Source organism: Bos javanicus, chromosome 3 (assembly GCF_032452875.1).
Source record: "Bos javanicus breed banteng chromosome 3, ARS-OSU_banteng_1.0, whole genome shotgun sequence".
Taxonomy (NCBI): Eukaryota; Metazoa; Chordata; class Mammalia; order Artiodactyla; family Bovidae; genus Bos; species Bos javanicus.
Window position 1 is genome coordinate 33,415,303 of NC_083870.1, and position 15,160 is coordinate 33,430,462.

General features: G+C 40.9%; 1 protein-coding gene across 4 annotated transcripts in view; it reads right to left on the reverse strand.

Annotated features, from left to right (window-relative positions):
• RBM15 (RNA binding motif protein 15) overlaps positions 1-15,108 on the reverse strand; it is a 28,804-nt gene extending 13,696 nt beyond the window's left edge. For all 4 annotated transcript variants that reach the window (XM_061410873.1, XM_061410871.1, XM_061410872.1 and 1 more), the window contains exons 1-2: positions 11,591-15,108; positions 5,995-7,552 (exon numbers count right to left, since the gene is read on the reverse strand). In XM_061410873.1, coding sequence (XP_061266857.1) covers positions 7,530-7,552; positions 11,591-14,456 — 2,889 coding nt within the window. In that variant the 5' untranslated portion in view covers positions 14,457-15,108 and the 3' untranslated portion in view covers positions 5,995-7,529. The remainder of the gene's footprint in view (positions 1-5,994; positions 7,553-11,590) is intronic.
• Between the last annotated feature and the right edge of the window lie 52 nt (positions 15,109-15,160).

Sequence of the window (15,160 nt, forward strand, 5' to 3'; positions counted from 1 at the left end):
AACAAAAGCAATCAGGAACCACTCCTCAATCCTGTCCATACCTATGCTCTCCATAGAAAGCTCTGAATCCATCTCTACCAAATTTTCTAAATTATGGGGCACCTATCAGTACAGTCTCAAATATCCTCACCTGTATCTATAAAAAAAGAACATGCTCTTACAATGAAAAGAGTGGACTAGAACAGAATAGGAGGGAGAGAAAAAATATATTTAAATGTAACAAAATAAGCAAGACCCAACTAAGTAGGATGGGCTTCCCAGGTGGTACTACTGGTAAAGAACCCCACCTGCCAATGCAAGAGACATGGGTTCGATTCCTGGGTCAGGAAGATCCCCTGGAGGAGGGCAGGGCAATCCACTCCAGTATTCTTGCCTGGAGGAGGGCAGGGCAATCCACCCCAGTATTCTTGCCTGGAGAATCCCAGGGACAGAGGAGCCTGGCAGGCAGCAGTCCAAAGGGTCACAGAGAGTCGGACACAACTGAAGTGACTCAGCAAGTAAACCAACTAGGACAGACAACAGATAGCCCTCCCCTGTCTTGGTGGCAGAGACCTCTGGTAATTTTCTGGTCACTAGAGTTCACTACCTATGAACTCTTGTACCAACTTTTCTTAATGAAAATATGTATTTTTTTAATCCTTAAAGTAAATGTCCTTGACTAATGCACAAAAATGAGAATCTTATGCATGAGGGACTAATACAATATTGTAAAGTTTAAAAATAAAATAAAATTAAAACCAAAAAAAAAAAAAAGATGCCAATCACAAAATTTTACTACCCTAAACATTTATATATCTACATATTAGTAAGTACTTATCAAACTTTCCAGTAGAGGAATAACTTGGTTTATCTGAGTTCATTCAATAGGTTTGTGTGAGGGCTTCCAGTTCTACATTTCTTAACAAGCTTCTATGTGATGCTATTACTGCTGGTCTGAGGATTGTGCTTTCAACAGCAGAAATTCTACAAGGCTAAACAATATACACACTGCAGTGAATCCAAATTCACTCTGAAAGTTTTTGGTTTTGATGTCTGAACAATTTTTAAGAGGCTGATTGTGCATGTGTTGGTCAGTATGTTTACGATTTGACTCTCAAGCAGTGATTCTCAACCTTGGCTACACACTAGAATCAGGTGAGCACTTAACACTAGCACCTTGGCAGAACCCCACTGGACCTAGATGAGTCTCCCGGCTACTGGTATTAAAATTCCTCACATGATTTTAATGCATAGCCAGGTTTGAGACCTCTGGTACAAAAGAATTCTAAAGAATGCAGTTTATTGAAGTGTTTCTCTATAAGAGAATATACATAAACTATACACTTATCTTGGGAGCAAGGCAAAACTGAGTCAGTTTCTATATGCTAAAATAAAAATTTTATGAAACAATTTCCCCCAAATTCCTTAAAAACATGAAATAAAATATATATGTATATGTGCCTCAAAGTGTTCATTTTACCTGTAATAATAGTTCTACTCTGAACATTAATGCAATAAAAGGATATGTATGGAAGTTTTTCATTTAGCCTCTTGTTTGGAGTTACAGCAGAAACTATATGTGACTACAGTGTAAACTGTTGTGACAACTTGCTGAAAGCAGAGAAAACTGACATGCTGAGAAAATGAGGCTATATGAGGAAGACCTCAGGATGGCCAACAATTGTGAGAATGAAGAAGAAATAAAATCTCTATTATAATATTTAAATAAAAGGACAATACTTATCTCTAAGCAAGAACATATTCACAGTCTTGCAGAGAATTTGAAATGCTAATCTATCTTTGAAGGAAATATTATCTTTGATGTGTTAATGGTTGAAAGATTTCCCATTTTGAACTACTTATACTGCCTTTGTCTTCAATTTGTATAGCTAATTAACTAATTCTTCGAATATTTTGGTATCTACTATATACCAGGCACTGTTCTAGATCTTGGGAATAACAAAGAAATCTGAAAGACATTTGTTCCTTTCCTGAGATACGTAGCCAAATCTTGATCAAATCACTTGACCCCCTTGCTTAAAACCTCTGCATTCAGCTTTAGAACACAATCTAAACCCTTGGTCCTTGGCAACAAGGCTCACTTAGTTTATGACCTCCCTTCCTTGATAGCTCAGTTGGTAAAGAATCCGCCTGCAACGCAGGAGACCCCGGTTGGATTCCTGGGTCAGGAAGATCAGCTGGAGAAGGAATAGGGTACCCACTCCTATATTCTTGGGCTTCCCTTGTGGCTCAGCTGGTAAAGAATCTGCCTGTAACGCGGGAGACCTGGGTTGGATCCCTGGGTTGGGAAGATCCCTTGGAGAAGGGAAAGGCTACACACTCCAGTATTCTGGCCTGGAGAATTCCACGAACTGTACAGTCCATGGGGTCACAAAGAGTCTAACAGGACTGAGTGACTTTCACTTCACTTTCTTTGATTATAAGCTCCATGAGATATAAGGAACTTGTCTGTTTTCCTCACCAATATAATCTTAAGACCTAGAATACTGCTTGATACATAAGAAGTACCTAAATATTTGAAGTATTAAATAATTAGCTACACCAATCGAAGATAAACCCAGTAACAATTCCAAATGGGAAATCTTTCAACAATTTACAAGCCAAAGATACACTCAATTTTACCTATTACTCCATTGTACCCCACTCAAGCCTATTAGTAACCTAGTTAGAAGTTAGTAGACAGAAGTAATAAATGGTTCATTCACAGAAATTACTTACATGTATACATACACACTCAATCCCAAAATCACTTTCAATTTTAAGACAGACTACAATTACATTATTTTTTAGATTAACTGAAAACTCAAGGATATCTCAATCAATTCCTGACAACATACCCCTTAGCTAAGCCATAAAATTTTTCTGGTATCCCTTTAGCATTTCATAAACTAAACAGCAGCCCTTCTTCACAGACAGTTATAAGGTAAAATTAAACACTAAGTTAGACTGAATTTCTGGGGGAAATAATTACATGACTACTACTTTGACAATGTTAAGTGCTAAATTCCATGGCATTTGCCGCTTCATTCTGCTTGTCCTTTCAATAGCTCTGAATTTATCTTCTGGAAGCTCCTCTCAGCTTCACAATCTGAATACCATTCTGGTTCTCCAACCTGAGACTCTTTTCTGGCATCATTTTCTCTTCCCATGCCTTAATATGATACTACCCCAAGTTTACACTTCAACACTCTTACTCTCTAACCAATGCTGCTCAACCCACGACCACTGAACACAGACTACTACATCAGAATTACCTGGAGAGCTTGTAAAAGAACAAAAACTCCTGGGCCACGCATGCTGGTCCTAACAAATCCCACAATTTCTGGGGTTGGAGCCAAGGGCCTGTATGTTTCCCAAGAACTTCAAATGCTGACACACTATAGTTTAAAATCTACCACCCAGACATTTTCTCAGGTTTGCAGCTTTAATCCCATCCCAGCCTCCTGAAAACAGTGAGTTATGACAGTGACCACAAGCCCTAGCAAGAACAAAAGCCTGGCTAGAACCCTGGCTGTATCACTTACTGTCAGAGTATGGTCTATGCTGAAAAGTAGATCAGACAACCTTTGTTGAGGACTTGGCAGAATGCTTGGCCTCAAGTATCTAATAAAAATGACTGCTATTAGTACTGTTGCTTTACATCCATATCCCTCAACTAACTATCCATCCTCACTCCCCACCTGCCTAAAATTAGCCTTTCAGGACTCCCTATTGTTGCTGACCCAACCATATTACTAGTTTTCTAGACTTAGCCTGCATCTTTCCCATGTATCAACAAGCTGCTCTATTATTATTAATCATGCTTGATGGACTGACATCTCAATTCCAACCTCCCTCCACCATTCTAGGTTCTAACAAATTATTTTTTAAACCCTTTCATAATCAGCTCAGCTTAAAGTTCACATAATCATATACCCATATCGCCAGTAAGAAGTCAATTAATCAAATATTGGCCTGTGACATTTTTCCCATGGTTGTCTTGAACAATGAACTTGCCCCAGTATTTAACTATTTCCCTGTTTCTATCTAGTTTCTCCAATCAGAGTCCAAGTTGCTGATAGGAGTAGAGACTATTGGATACATTCTTCTTTATGCTCAATCTTACTTAACGTACAGCCAGAATTTAATTTATACAGGAATCCTACCTGAATGCTTAATAACATAGTATTTGGGAACAGAGGCATGTTAAATAATTTTACCTCAAGATTAAAATCTTGGTTGCTTCTCAGCAACAAGCTTGTCTGAGGTTTGAAGAAATTTTGTTTACTCTTCTTAAATTTATAAAATTAATCAACTCTGTTTAAAACTTGTAACTAGGTTATAATTGAAGTTTTTAAGTAAAAGGCTCTTTTAACCAGGAAAGCTTAAAAACAGCAAAGTGAAATGGGAGACAGACGTGATGGTCAGATAAGCCATTATCATATATCCTACTGCAAGAAAAATAAATGCTGTACAAACCATAAGTATTAAATTTATTGCCTCAGATAAACAACTTGTAAACAATAATGTGACTTAAGCTACTGAAGTGGCTGTTTTACTAGTCAGAGTAATCCCCATTTTCAATTTTAATACAACTAGATCTTTCAAAATGAACTCAGAGATGTTCTTGGAACTATTTCCTTTACAGCAGAACCCTAAATCAAGATCCTACAAAAGACACTGGGAAACCACACATATAATTCAAAAGGGCAGTTTCCAATTTATAAAACCAGGACTCTAGATTTAACACTCAACCCAATTAATATTTTTTTCTTCATGGTGTAAGTAGAAATAAAATGATTTCATTGAGTGGTTTCAAAAAACAGTGTACTTTTCCATTTTGTATGACATATTCAATAAACAAATGCCAAACAAATGCCCTGTCTGCAATATTTTTTCTTCTTGAGATAAAGCCTGAGATCTTAAGAGATACCAAACATGTAGAAATATGTTGAGAGTATAATAAAATTTTCCTCAAATTGCCAGGGATTTTCTTTTTTTTTAACTAATTAGAAAACTACTTAATGAGCTTTCAGTATGGACTAGTCAGAGACAGAAAATACACCGGAAATTAACATTTCCAACAGGAATAAACAGCTTAAAGAAATGTACATGACAGATCATTTAGCAAAGCTTTAAATGGCAGTCAATTCATAAGCAGATGTTTTACAAATTCTTGAAAACAACATACTGAGAACCTGAAAACTGCTGTACTTCACTTTCCCCATTTGGAAAGAGATGAAAAACAAAAATCTAATGAAAAAGAAAAATCCTCTTCAAAATTTTTGATCCCATTTAAAATACAGCAAAGAAAACCTAAATTGTATTATGCATTTAAAAAGCTGTACTTGTATTCAGCTGCCAAAGCCTCACATCTGATTAATAACAGAGGAAGGGGCTGGAAGAACTCAGAAGGCTAGCAGCACTAAATGGACAATGAAAATGGTTAAGAGATTTTACTCAACACTGCCCATTCACTTCCCTAAGATTATTGCAGCTACCTAATGTTACAATTAAATCTCCCTGAGGAAAAAGAAAAAAATTAACCATTTTGGCTAAATTATCTATCACTCAAAGTCCAGTAATACACCTTCTTGCTACATATAGTAAAATATTCTTAACCTGGAGGTTTAGAGATCAGTGTTTATAATAAGCAACATTTTTACACCAGTTGAGTTCTTCCAGCACCACTGAATCACCAATAACAGTGAATGCTACAGTTAAGAGAAAACATCAAATTTTTACAGGTCCAAATTCATCACCAGAATTTTAACACTTTGGCTCCCACATTTAAAAGACTTTTTTCAAATGTTAAGATAAACTTTAAAACTTAAAAACATCAAAACACCAAGAACAAAAGTTCTGGTCTGCAACTTTGTTAATATATAACACTTTGGTGAGGGGAAGAAGCTAGTAACAGCAGCAGAGTGCCTAAATCAGAGAAATATATCCCCAAACATTAAAAGCCCTCACCCTGTTAATTATAATGCTTTTGACCTCTAAAAACCCTCTTACCTGTTTATAAGAGTTTATACAGCTGTTTGCCACTGGAACACCACCTTGCAGAGTATAAGCGTGGCATCCTTTGTTGATAATCACCTGTTGCCTAAGTAATCATCATCCCGCATGGAGACAGACAGCACTAGGGCTCTTCCATCCGAGGTTAAAATTCAAAACAAGCCCAACAAGCCTGCATTTCAAGGTGGTCTTCGTCTGCAACTATTAAGTTTAAAACTGGCAAACAACAGTGGTGTCTGAAGCCAATGGTGCAGCACTGCTGGCTTCCTCTTGAACTCCAGCGTTGTCACTGTGCACCGAAGTCTCCTGCGGCCAACAGGGGAGTTGTTCTCCTGTACTGGAAACAGCTTCCAAACATCAGGAGCCCCTGTACAGGATAATGCAGGAACTAAAGGCAAACACTTTTTCCTCCTTAAGGATGCCTCCATTTTTTCCTCACAATCTGTACTACCAACCGAAGTGACTGGGCCTGAGTGTGCGTTCGTACCTATGAAACCGTCACGGTGCATGCACATCCAAGGCATGTGGAACCACAGGTCAAATAAGGCACAGATACCAAGTAATGGTTCTAATTACAAACGCTAGCTCTCAGGAACTCTTCATCCATTCAGAACTAAACCCATCACTGCATAACTCTGGTAAGAAGCCCCTGAAGATGGAGGAGCTCCTCAAGTGTGTCAGGAAAGGCTTTATTAACATCATCATTAACATTTAAAAAGCAAGCGGAGCATTTCTCCTTCTTTTGGCAATTTGGTGCAAATGTTAAGTGCAAGATAAAGCAATTTCAAACTTTTCTTCAAATTAAAAATGAAACTAAGGCCAAACGTGATGGGTGGACAAAATAAATCAAAACTTAAAATTCAGCAACTCCGGCTCTTCAAACCAGCAAAGCCCCCGACTTGTGCACTGTGGTGAGGCTTACGGTGCTTGCCCCGGCTTCTTGCGTGCCAGCAAACAGCACCATTTCCTCATCAAGTTGAGGACTGAGAAGCAAATGATCCCCTTCACTGCAAACAAAGGGGGTCACAGTAACACTAGTGATCCTTCAGAATTGACACACTGTGATAGTCAAAATGATGGTCTCCCTGCTTCTTGCTCAAGACATACAAGATCTGAGCAGCAGCAAGTACCTCCTCAGCTGCAAACAAAGGGGTCAAAGGTTTGCCGTCAATTCACTTCCAGGCAGAAAAACATTTTCCTCAAAAGAAACAATTTATTTAGAATAAAACAAAAGCAGCTCAACTGTGAGCGCACGTTTGAGTGACAGCTACTTTTAAGCTGTGTGAGCCATAAAAAGGGTTTTTCTTTTCCAGAAATCTTGTGTACACAGCACAAAGCAAGGTCATTTTTTTTCCACTTAAAACACCGGTATTGGCATCACAATAGCAGATACACAACTTTAAGCTGCCATTTTAGTAAAATGCACAAATACTAAACAGATTAGCTTTCTTCCATCAAGAGGCCCATGTAAACTTCACATAAGCCACAACTTCTCTTCAAAAAGGTCCATTAGAGCTTTGAATTCCATGTCTTCATCCGTTGTTCACCAGTTTTGCTTGCAGGGGGGGAAAAAAAGGTTATTCAGTACAAATGTTTACAATATTAAAAATATATATATTTCCCCTATGCCATTACAGATGAACATAACATTAACAAGACCTTCCTGGACAATCCACCTTGACTTCAAAAAGCACCAATAATACCCACTGGCACAAACCTTGAAATGAACTTACTGTGAACAGACAACAAGTAGAACAATAGGGTGAATTTTTTTTTTTAAAGACTGCAATTAACGATTATAGGACTGAAAATATCCTTTGTACTCATGTAACTGAGTAAAACATGTCAAAAAAATTCAGAAAAAATCAAATTTATAATCAATATATTCTATATAAGTTAAAAAAAATGAAACTATAAAAAGGTAGAATTTAGTCAAACTTATACCCCCTCTATTTTCATTCTGTAATTTATATGGAGCAATACAGACCTACTCCATCATTGTAGAAAGGGGTCAAGATACAAAACCTTTTAAAAATCCACCTTCATTTGTGTTACCAAAGACAGCAGCTGTTATTTTCTTTAAAACACTCATACAAACAATTGCTAAACAGCCAAAGAACACTGTGGGACTTTAAATTTCCAACTGTTTAAATCATACATATAAAACTCCTCATTAAGCTAGACAGTTCACCGTGGTCACCTGAAATCATTTTCTCCCTTTAGGCATATCACTATAACCAGAATGTTAACAGGGTCAGCTCCATTTCTCTTCCTGTTCTCATACCTAACTCCTATCTCCAAAGCAAATATTGTGGCAGAGACAGAAAAAAAAAGTCCAGAAATTCTCTCCAAAAACTTTTTCACAAAAAGGTCATTAAGGCCCTCTTCTCAAGAGGATTTCCTAGTTCTGTTACCACAGAGTTTTTGGTGAATGGTTCCTATATGGACCCAAACTGCAGTTTAAGTTGTACCTGCGTAATGAGCAATTTCACTGTCTGAAGAAACTATTAAAAGAAATTAAAAAGACAAAACAACAACAACAAAAACTGTCAGTGAAAATCTGCTCATGAAATAGTTTTTAAATAAACTAAACAAGTGTTAGACTCTGAAAGCAACACACCCCTTACTTTTACTGTTGTACCTCAAGTGGTCTAACTGAGCTAAGGGCCAGAACATATTACCTTCAAAATGTGACAAAAGCTTATATCAGCCAAAGGACGGACGTTTTAAGACGTAATCCTTAAAGGGAAAACTCTGCTTACTCTTGAGTGAGAGTCAAAACAGACATCTCAAACCAGGAATTTAAATTTTTTCGTGGAAAACTCTTTATAGAAATCCCAGTAACAACCAACAAAATAACACTAAAAATAAATTGACTAGGAGCTGAATGATTAATTTTTCATAAACTTTGAAATTGTGATTAAAAATCTAAATTAGCTTGATGCTTCTTTTTTTCACCAGTAACACTTAATGAGTCATTTAATGATATACTTAAGAAATTCCATTCATTTGAACTTGAGTTCCAGAAAAATCAATCAAACAAATACATTTTTAAAAAAAATAAAAGCAAAAGAAACAACTGGCTGTCACAAAGAACATCCAATGTTGAGATTACAAATTCTGGCTAGTGAGAATTAGAACCAGATTGTTTTAGACAAATGCTTTCATTCTACTCTTAAGTTTAGGTAGATAGTTTACCAATGTTATAAACCTGAACAACAGAATGAACAATACAAATAAGAGATTCATCTGAATGATGGCACTCTGTAGGTAAGCACCAAACTAAACATAATTTTGTTATAATACATACATTTAGAAATGGTATCAAGCCATTGTTTCAAAAGCACTGAAGTGCAAATTGCCCAGATCTAACAAAAGCCACGATGTCAGATAAAGAACCAAACAAACATGGAGCAAACCCATAGTACTCTATTCTTCGATAAGCTGGCATATCAACTTAAAAAAAAAAAAAGCCACACACACTTTGGATTAGAGTAAAATTAGATATCAAGGACTTTACTCTCTAAAAGAGTAAAATCATTTGTTCAGCCATCTTATCAAAAGGTATTCAAAAGTTAATGGTTAGTGAGACTATTTAAACTGGAAAAAAATGTATCTAGCCACAAATTGTACTTTGACCCCATTTATTTATGCATAGACTGCACACTGACATAAGTTTCTGAACAGGTGTCTATTCCATATTAGCGTGTCAAGCAGTTTTTTAAAAGCAAAAGGACCAAAAGTGTTCATTGTAGGACTTCCAGGTGTTTTCCCTACAGGCACACCAAGGACCTCTGTGCTCATACCCTATTATCTTCCTTCTCTCAAAATGGCTAGTTTTTCCAGTTTAAAAACAAAAAAAAACACAAAAGTCTCCAAACTTACAAAGAAAACTTATAAATGCATAGTGAAAACTAAAAAGGATGACACAGCAGTGATGAGGCTTTCATGCTAACATGCATTAGACACCTGTCATAATGGACAATTAAAAATTACATGACGTTTCCCTGGGTTATTATTGGTGCTATTTCAAAACTATCAGCTTTGATAACAGAAAGAAAACAGTTGAGTTCTGCCAGGCTTTCAGTAAGTCACTTACATAGCATAGAAACATGACCATGATCCAAAGGTCCTCAAGTTTCTAATCATAATTAAATATCAAGGGCTTTAGCTAAAGTCCTCAACATTTAAACCACAGGGGAAAATACACTTACAAATGACCTGAGAAACTAGGGATTGGGGGTGGAGGAGGAAAATAAAAGACAAGGAAACCATGAATTGTTGTTAAGCAGCAAAAGCTCTTGTTAAGAACCAGAAATTGATAATCTTCAGTTTGGGAAAAAACTGTGGAGGTGGGCTAAATTATTTTATACTAATTCCAGGTGTCTGAGAAAATAAACCACTAAAAAACGGTTTTCCTAAACTGATTATTTCAATTCTCTGTGGCTGGACACCAATGAAAATATAAACACAAAATTTCAAAGATACTCAAAATACTTTCAATAATGTGAAGTCATCGCTGTTTAAATATGAAAATAAAAATCCAAGCAATATTTTGAGAGTATGTCAAAAGTATTTCAAAATGACTTAAAAAAAATTCTGCAATCCAGATATGGGTGATTAATGCCCACTGAAATAAAAGGATGACTTATGAGCCTGCAGACAACTCTTCTTTCTATTACTGAAGTCCGAAATTTGGGTGAATACAATACAAAAACTCACCTCTGATGAAAAACACAAGTTTTGAAATTTTCAACAATTAGAACTGTACCTGCTATACCCCTCAGAAAGTCAGTGAAAACACCACCACACACCAATAACTGACCAAAGAACTCTGATTTTAAAAGCACCTACTCACTTCCTGCATACTAGTGTAAGCAAAAGACAACGTGGTTTGTAACACACTCCTCTATTTTTACTGAACAGCTACAGCTACAAACCAAAAGTGCATATATGGGATACAGAACTCAAAAACTAATGGTAAAAGCATATATGTTAAAGCAAGCTCTTGGGAACACACCACGTATTTTAAGAAAAATACTCAAATACCTGATTAAAGTAATTGCCAACGTTTTATGTATGCTTTACCAGCTTATACTCCTGAGATCCCTGCTCAAATTTCAGCCACACAAATAACATTTCTGGTACAGGAATTATTTACCTACATACCAATCAAAGCCATTTTTAGGGGTGTATTATCTTTTTACAGCTAGTGGGCTCTTTGTTTTTCAAATTCTAACTTTTCAAATTTCTGGTTTTGTAACTTTGAGGATTTTTTTAAGTTCAGGATTAAAAAAGAAAAAAAAATCCGCAGAAAAAGAGGAAAACAGTTATACATAAGAGTGGAAACTCCTGATTAAAGTAAATCCACTTGCCTGCTACCTTTAGGGGAGTCCTTTCACTTAAAATAATAGCTAAACTCTCCTGACTTCTATTTTAAAGAGGTTTATAAAAATATAAAAAAGAAAATACCTAAAACTAAACAACTAATTAAAAAGAAAATTTCATCTGACGCTGTATCCCATTACACATCACAAAACAGGAACCATGTCAAAGTACTAAATACAAGTTACACATGGACTTTAAGACGCACCACGGACAATGATCATGACCAGGTAATCTTCTTCAGATTTGGCCAGTGCCTTGGCAGGGGAATCCAGGAACTGCTGGGAGAACTCACAGGGTGGAAAGGCATGAAGGACTCCGGTGTTTTCCTTGTCTTTGTTGCCCCCCACAGGGAGGCTGATCACCCCAGCGGCCTGCTTTTGCTTTAAGTAGGACACAAGGTTCCTAAGTGGCCTCTGAGTAGAGGTGGCAGTGTCTGATGTGGCTGAAGAAGAAGAGGACCTGCTATCAGAACTTCCAGGCACAGCCAGAAGAATAGCATAACCATTGGGCCCTGCCACTTTGATGCGTCGCGTTACTTCATCCAACTTGGGCTGGTCCAAACGAAGACGCTGAGTGATCTTGAGCTGGGCCACTTTGCCCCCAGTTGAGCCCTCCACAAGAAGACTACTAGCCACCTGGAGGTCACCCTGCAACAGATGCATGTTGGAAGGAAAGTTGCTGTTCTTCAACAGAAGCATGCCCTGCCAGGCCAAACAGAGTTTGGGAGATGCTGCTGCTGCAGGGGCGGTCCCCCCATCCTGTTTCTGGGAAGGGGACTTCAGCTTTGATGAAGCAGTGCTGGTGCTGGATGCACTCCCATCAGGCCGATCTTCTTTTTTCAGAGGGCTTTTACCCTCCGTGGAAGCAGTTGTCCGGTGCTTCTTATCCCGTTCAGCTGATGCAGAGTTTTTACGGTCTCGCTTGTCACCCTGGCTCTTCTCCAAACTACCTCGTCGGTCTCTGATTGGAGAGGGCCTTTCCAAGAGAAGACGGGAAGATCGATCGTTGTCGCTGTTGTAGCGATCCCGGCTACTGCCCAATTCTGGACTGCGGTCAGGAGAAGGCGCGCAATGACGTTTTCGTGGACGGTCACTCTCTGGGGACCTATCCAGATGCCGACCCCCACTCTCCTCAGGCAGCCTTCGCTTCCTAGGTTGGTCTCTGCTGCTGGGCAGATCTCGATCACCTCTGTCCCGGTCCAACGACCAGCCATCCCGCCTACGATCCAGGCTATCCAGTGGCTCATAAGCAGGCACAGCAGTAGCTGCAGTCCGAGTGCTGCGTTCACGGACTGGGGGTGGGGGCGGAACCCAATCAGAGTCAGGATAAAGGTCCCTATCACGATCTCTGTACAGTATGGGTGGTGTCCTATCCCGAGCACCCCTCAAAGGGTCGGGTGCCCGGTGTCCAAAAGCATCTGTCACCAGTTCATAATGAGTTAACGGCAGAGGCTGCAGATATTGCTGCTGGTAACGATGTTCTGTGTCTGCAAAGTCTACTCTGAGGCGACGATCTGGGCCACCAAGTGGGAAGCCCCTCATATGGGTCCAAGCAGCATGAGCTGCATCCAGGCTTTCGTACTGGATATACGCCCAACTATCACCTTTGCGGTAGTCAATGGTGCGTATGGTGCCAAATCGGTCAAACTCCCGTGCCAGGGCAGCAAGAGGCACCCAAGGACCCAGGCCACCTACCCAAAGGCGGGTGGTGGGTGTAGCTTTGCCATAGCCAATTTTGATAGGATTCCGAATGATAATTTTGCCAGACATCGCTAGTTTGGCCCGGTGAGACATATCTAGGTTTTCAAATTTGAGAAAGCCATAGGTACTGGTCTGGCCCCGAGAAGGCCTCTTGATGTCTACCTCTGTGATGACTCCGAAACGGTCAAAAGCCCTTCTTAGATCACTCTCTGTCACAGTGATGTCTAGGTTGCCCAAGAAAAGCGTCCGGTTAGCTCGCTGATCATCCTCGGGTGAGATCTCATCTACTTCTCTGAAAGGAGCAGCACCTGCTCCAGTTCCCACCCTTGGCTCAAGACTGTAGGCTGGGCGCACTCTCTCATAGAACGAGTAGTCTCGCTCTCTCTCCAGGTCTCGGGGCAGTGGCGGCGGAGGTGGAGGGGGCAGGCGGCCGAGGGCCAACTGCTGCAAGCGGTAGTCTCTGTATCCCAAGGCTGCACCACCAGGGGAAAGTGATCTCTGGCCTCCACCACCTCCTCCAGGGGGGTGCCGGTGACCACTTACAGAGGACCCGACCACACTGGCTGAAGGAGGATAGGAATCTTTGTCTAAAGGGGAGCGGCTGCGGCGCCGGCTCACATACACGGCTTCTATCTTCAGAGGCCGGTCATAGAGCACTAGGCGGCCTCTGGCATGCTTGGCCGCCCGCGCGTCCTCTGGCCGCCGGAAGTTCACAAAGGCTACTCGCTCATCCCCGCTGCCAGAACCCGAGAGATGACTGATTTTGACACTTACATCACCGAAGCGTTTAAACTCGTGAAACAATCCGTCCTCCACTGCTTCGTCACTCAGCTGGGACCCCAACTCGCTTATCTTCAGGGTCTTGTATTCCCCGCCATCTCCGCCGCCAGGAGCTGAAGAGGCGGCCCCAGAGGAACGTGACTCCCCGCCTCCACCCCGGGAGCTGCTGCGCGACTCGCCCCCGCCCGAGGAATTTTTGGTGCTTGGGGAGCTGTAACTATGCAAGCGGCTACTGGAGCTGCCCCCTCCGGTGTCGTACTCGCGGCTACCACCTCGGCTGCTAGACTTGTCCAGATGAAGGCTGCGCCGCGACCCGCCGCCGCCGTCTGTCTTTCCGCTGCTGCTCCCATTGCTGCCACCAGAGCCCCCTAACTTCTTGCTCCGCTCCCCGCGGGAAGTCGAATCCTCACCACCACGGGAGCGTTTCGGCTTGACCGGAGAGCGCTCTTTTCCCTTCATGGTAGCGGGGCGTCGGAGATCTTCTCCGCGGAACTGACTAACCCGCCGCCCCGCGCTCGTTTCACACAGCGGAACCGCACGCCGCCATCTTGGACTCTGCCGCGGCAGAGGGTCCCGCCCCGCAGTCTTCATTGGTCAATTAGTTCCGCTCTTCTACAGTCTCATTGGGAAAACTATTTGTCTGTCTTTACATCTCCCCGCGCTCCGGGAAGGCGCCCGCCCAACCACTGTTATTGGGCTCCCAACGCCCTAGTCAGAGTACCTCATTGGTTATACTCGTTGTCCATCTTAACGGTTCCTCGCGCCAGACTGTAGCTCCGCCCCGCGTACTCGACGGTCACCTGACCCAAAGTCTTGAGGCGTTGATTGGACAAAAAGTCTGCCCTCTAACGGTACTTCTTGCGGGGCGAAAGCAGTGATCCCGCCTCCTCATAACTTTCATTGGCTTATGACCCCGTCCTTTAACCTACTATTTGGGAAGTCAGGCCATATGTTCTAGCATTTTTTTTTTTTTTCTGAGAGGGCGGCTCACAGCGATCTCGCGAGAGAGAGAAAGCTCTCTCTTTCAACGCCTTTCTTCCAACTCCTCCGGCGGCTGAAAGAAGTTTAAATCTGATTGGATGTTAACGATGAAGTTGATAGGCCGAAATAACTGTCCATCACTCGCTTAAAGGCGTAGGCTCTTACAATGAGGAGGCTGCCTGAAGGTGAAAGAGTAGAATACGTGCTTGCTGTGCGACGTCACTTAGACGTCGCGAAATGGTGACCATAAAACAGTTCCTCCTCCCCGCGTTCGGCGTTTTCCTTTCCAACATTTGTTCGCTCCCACGGCGTAC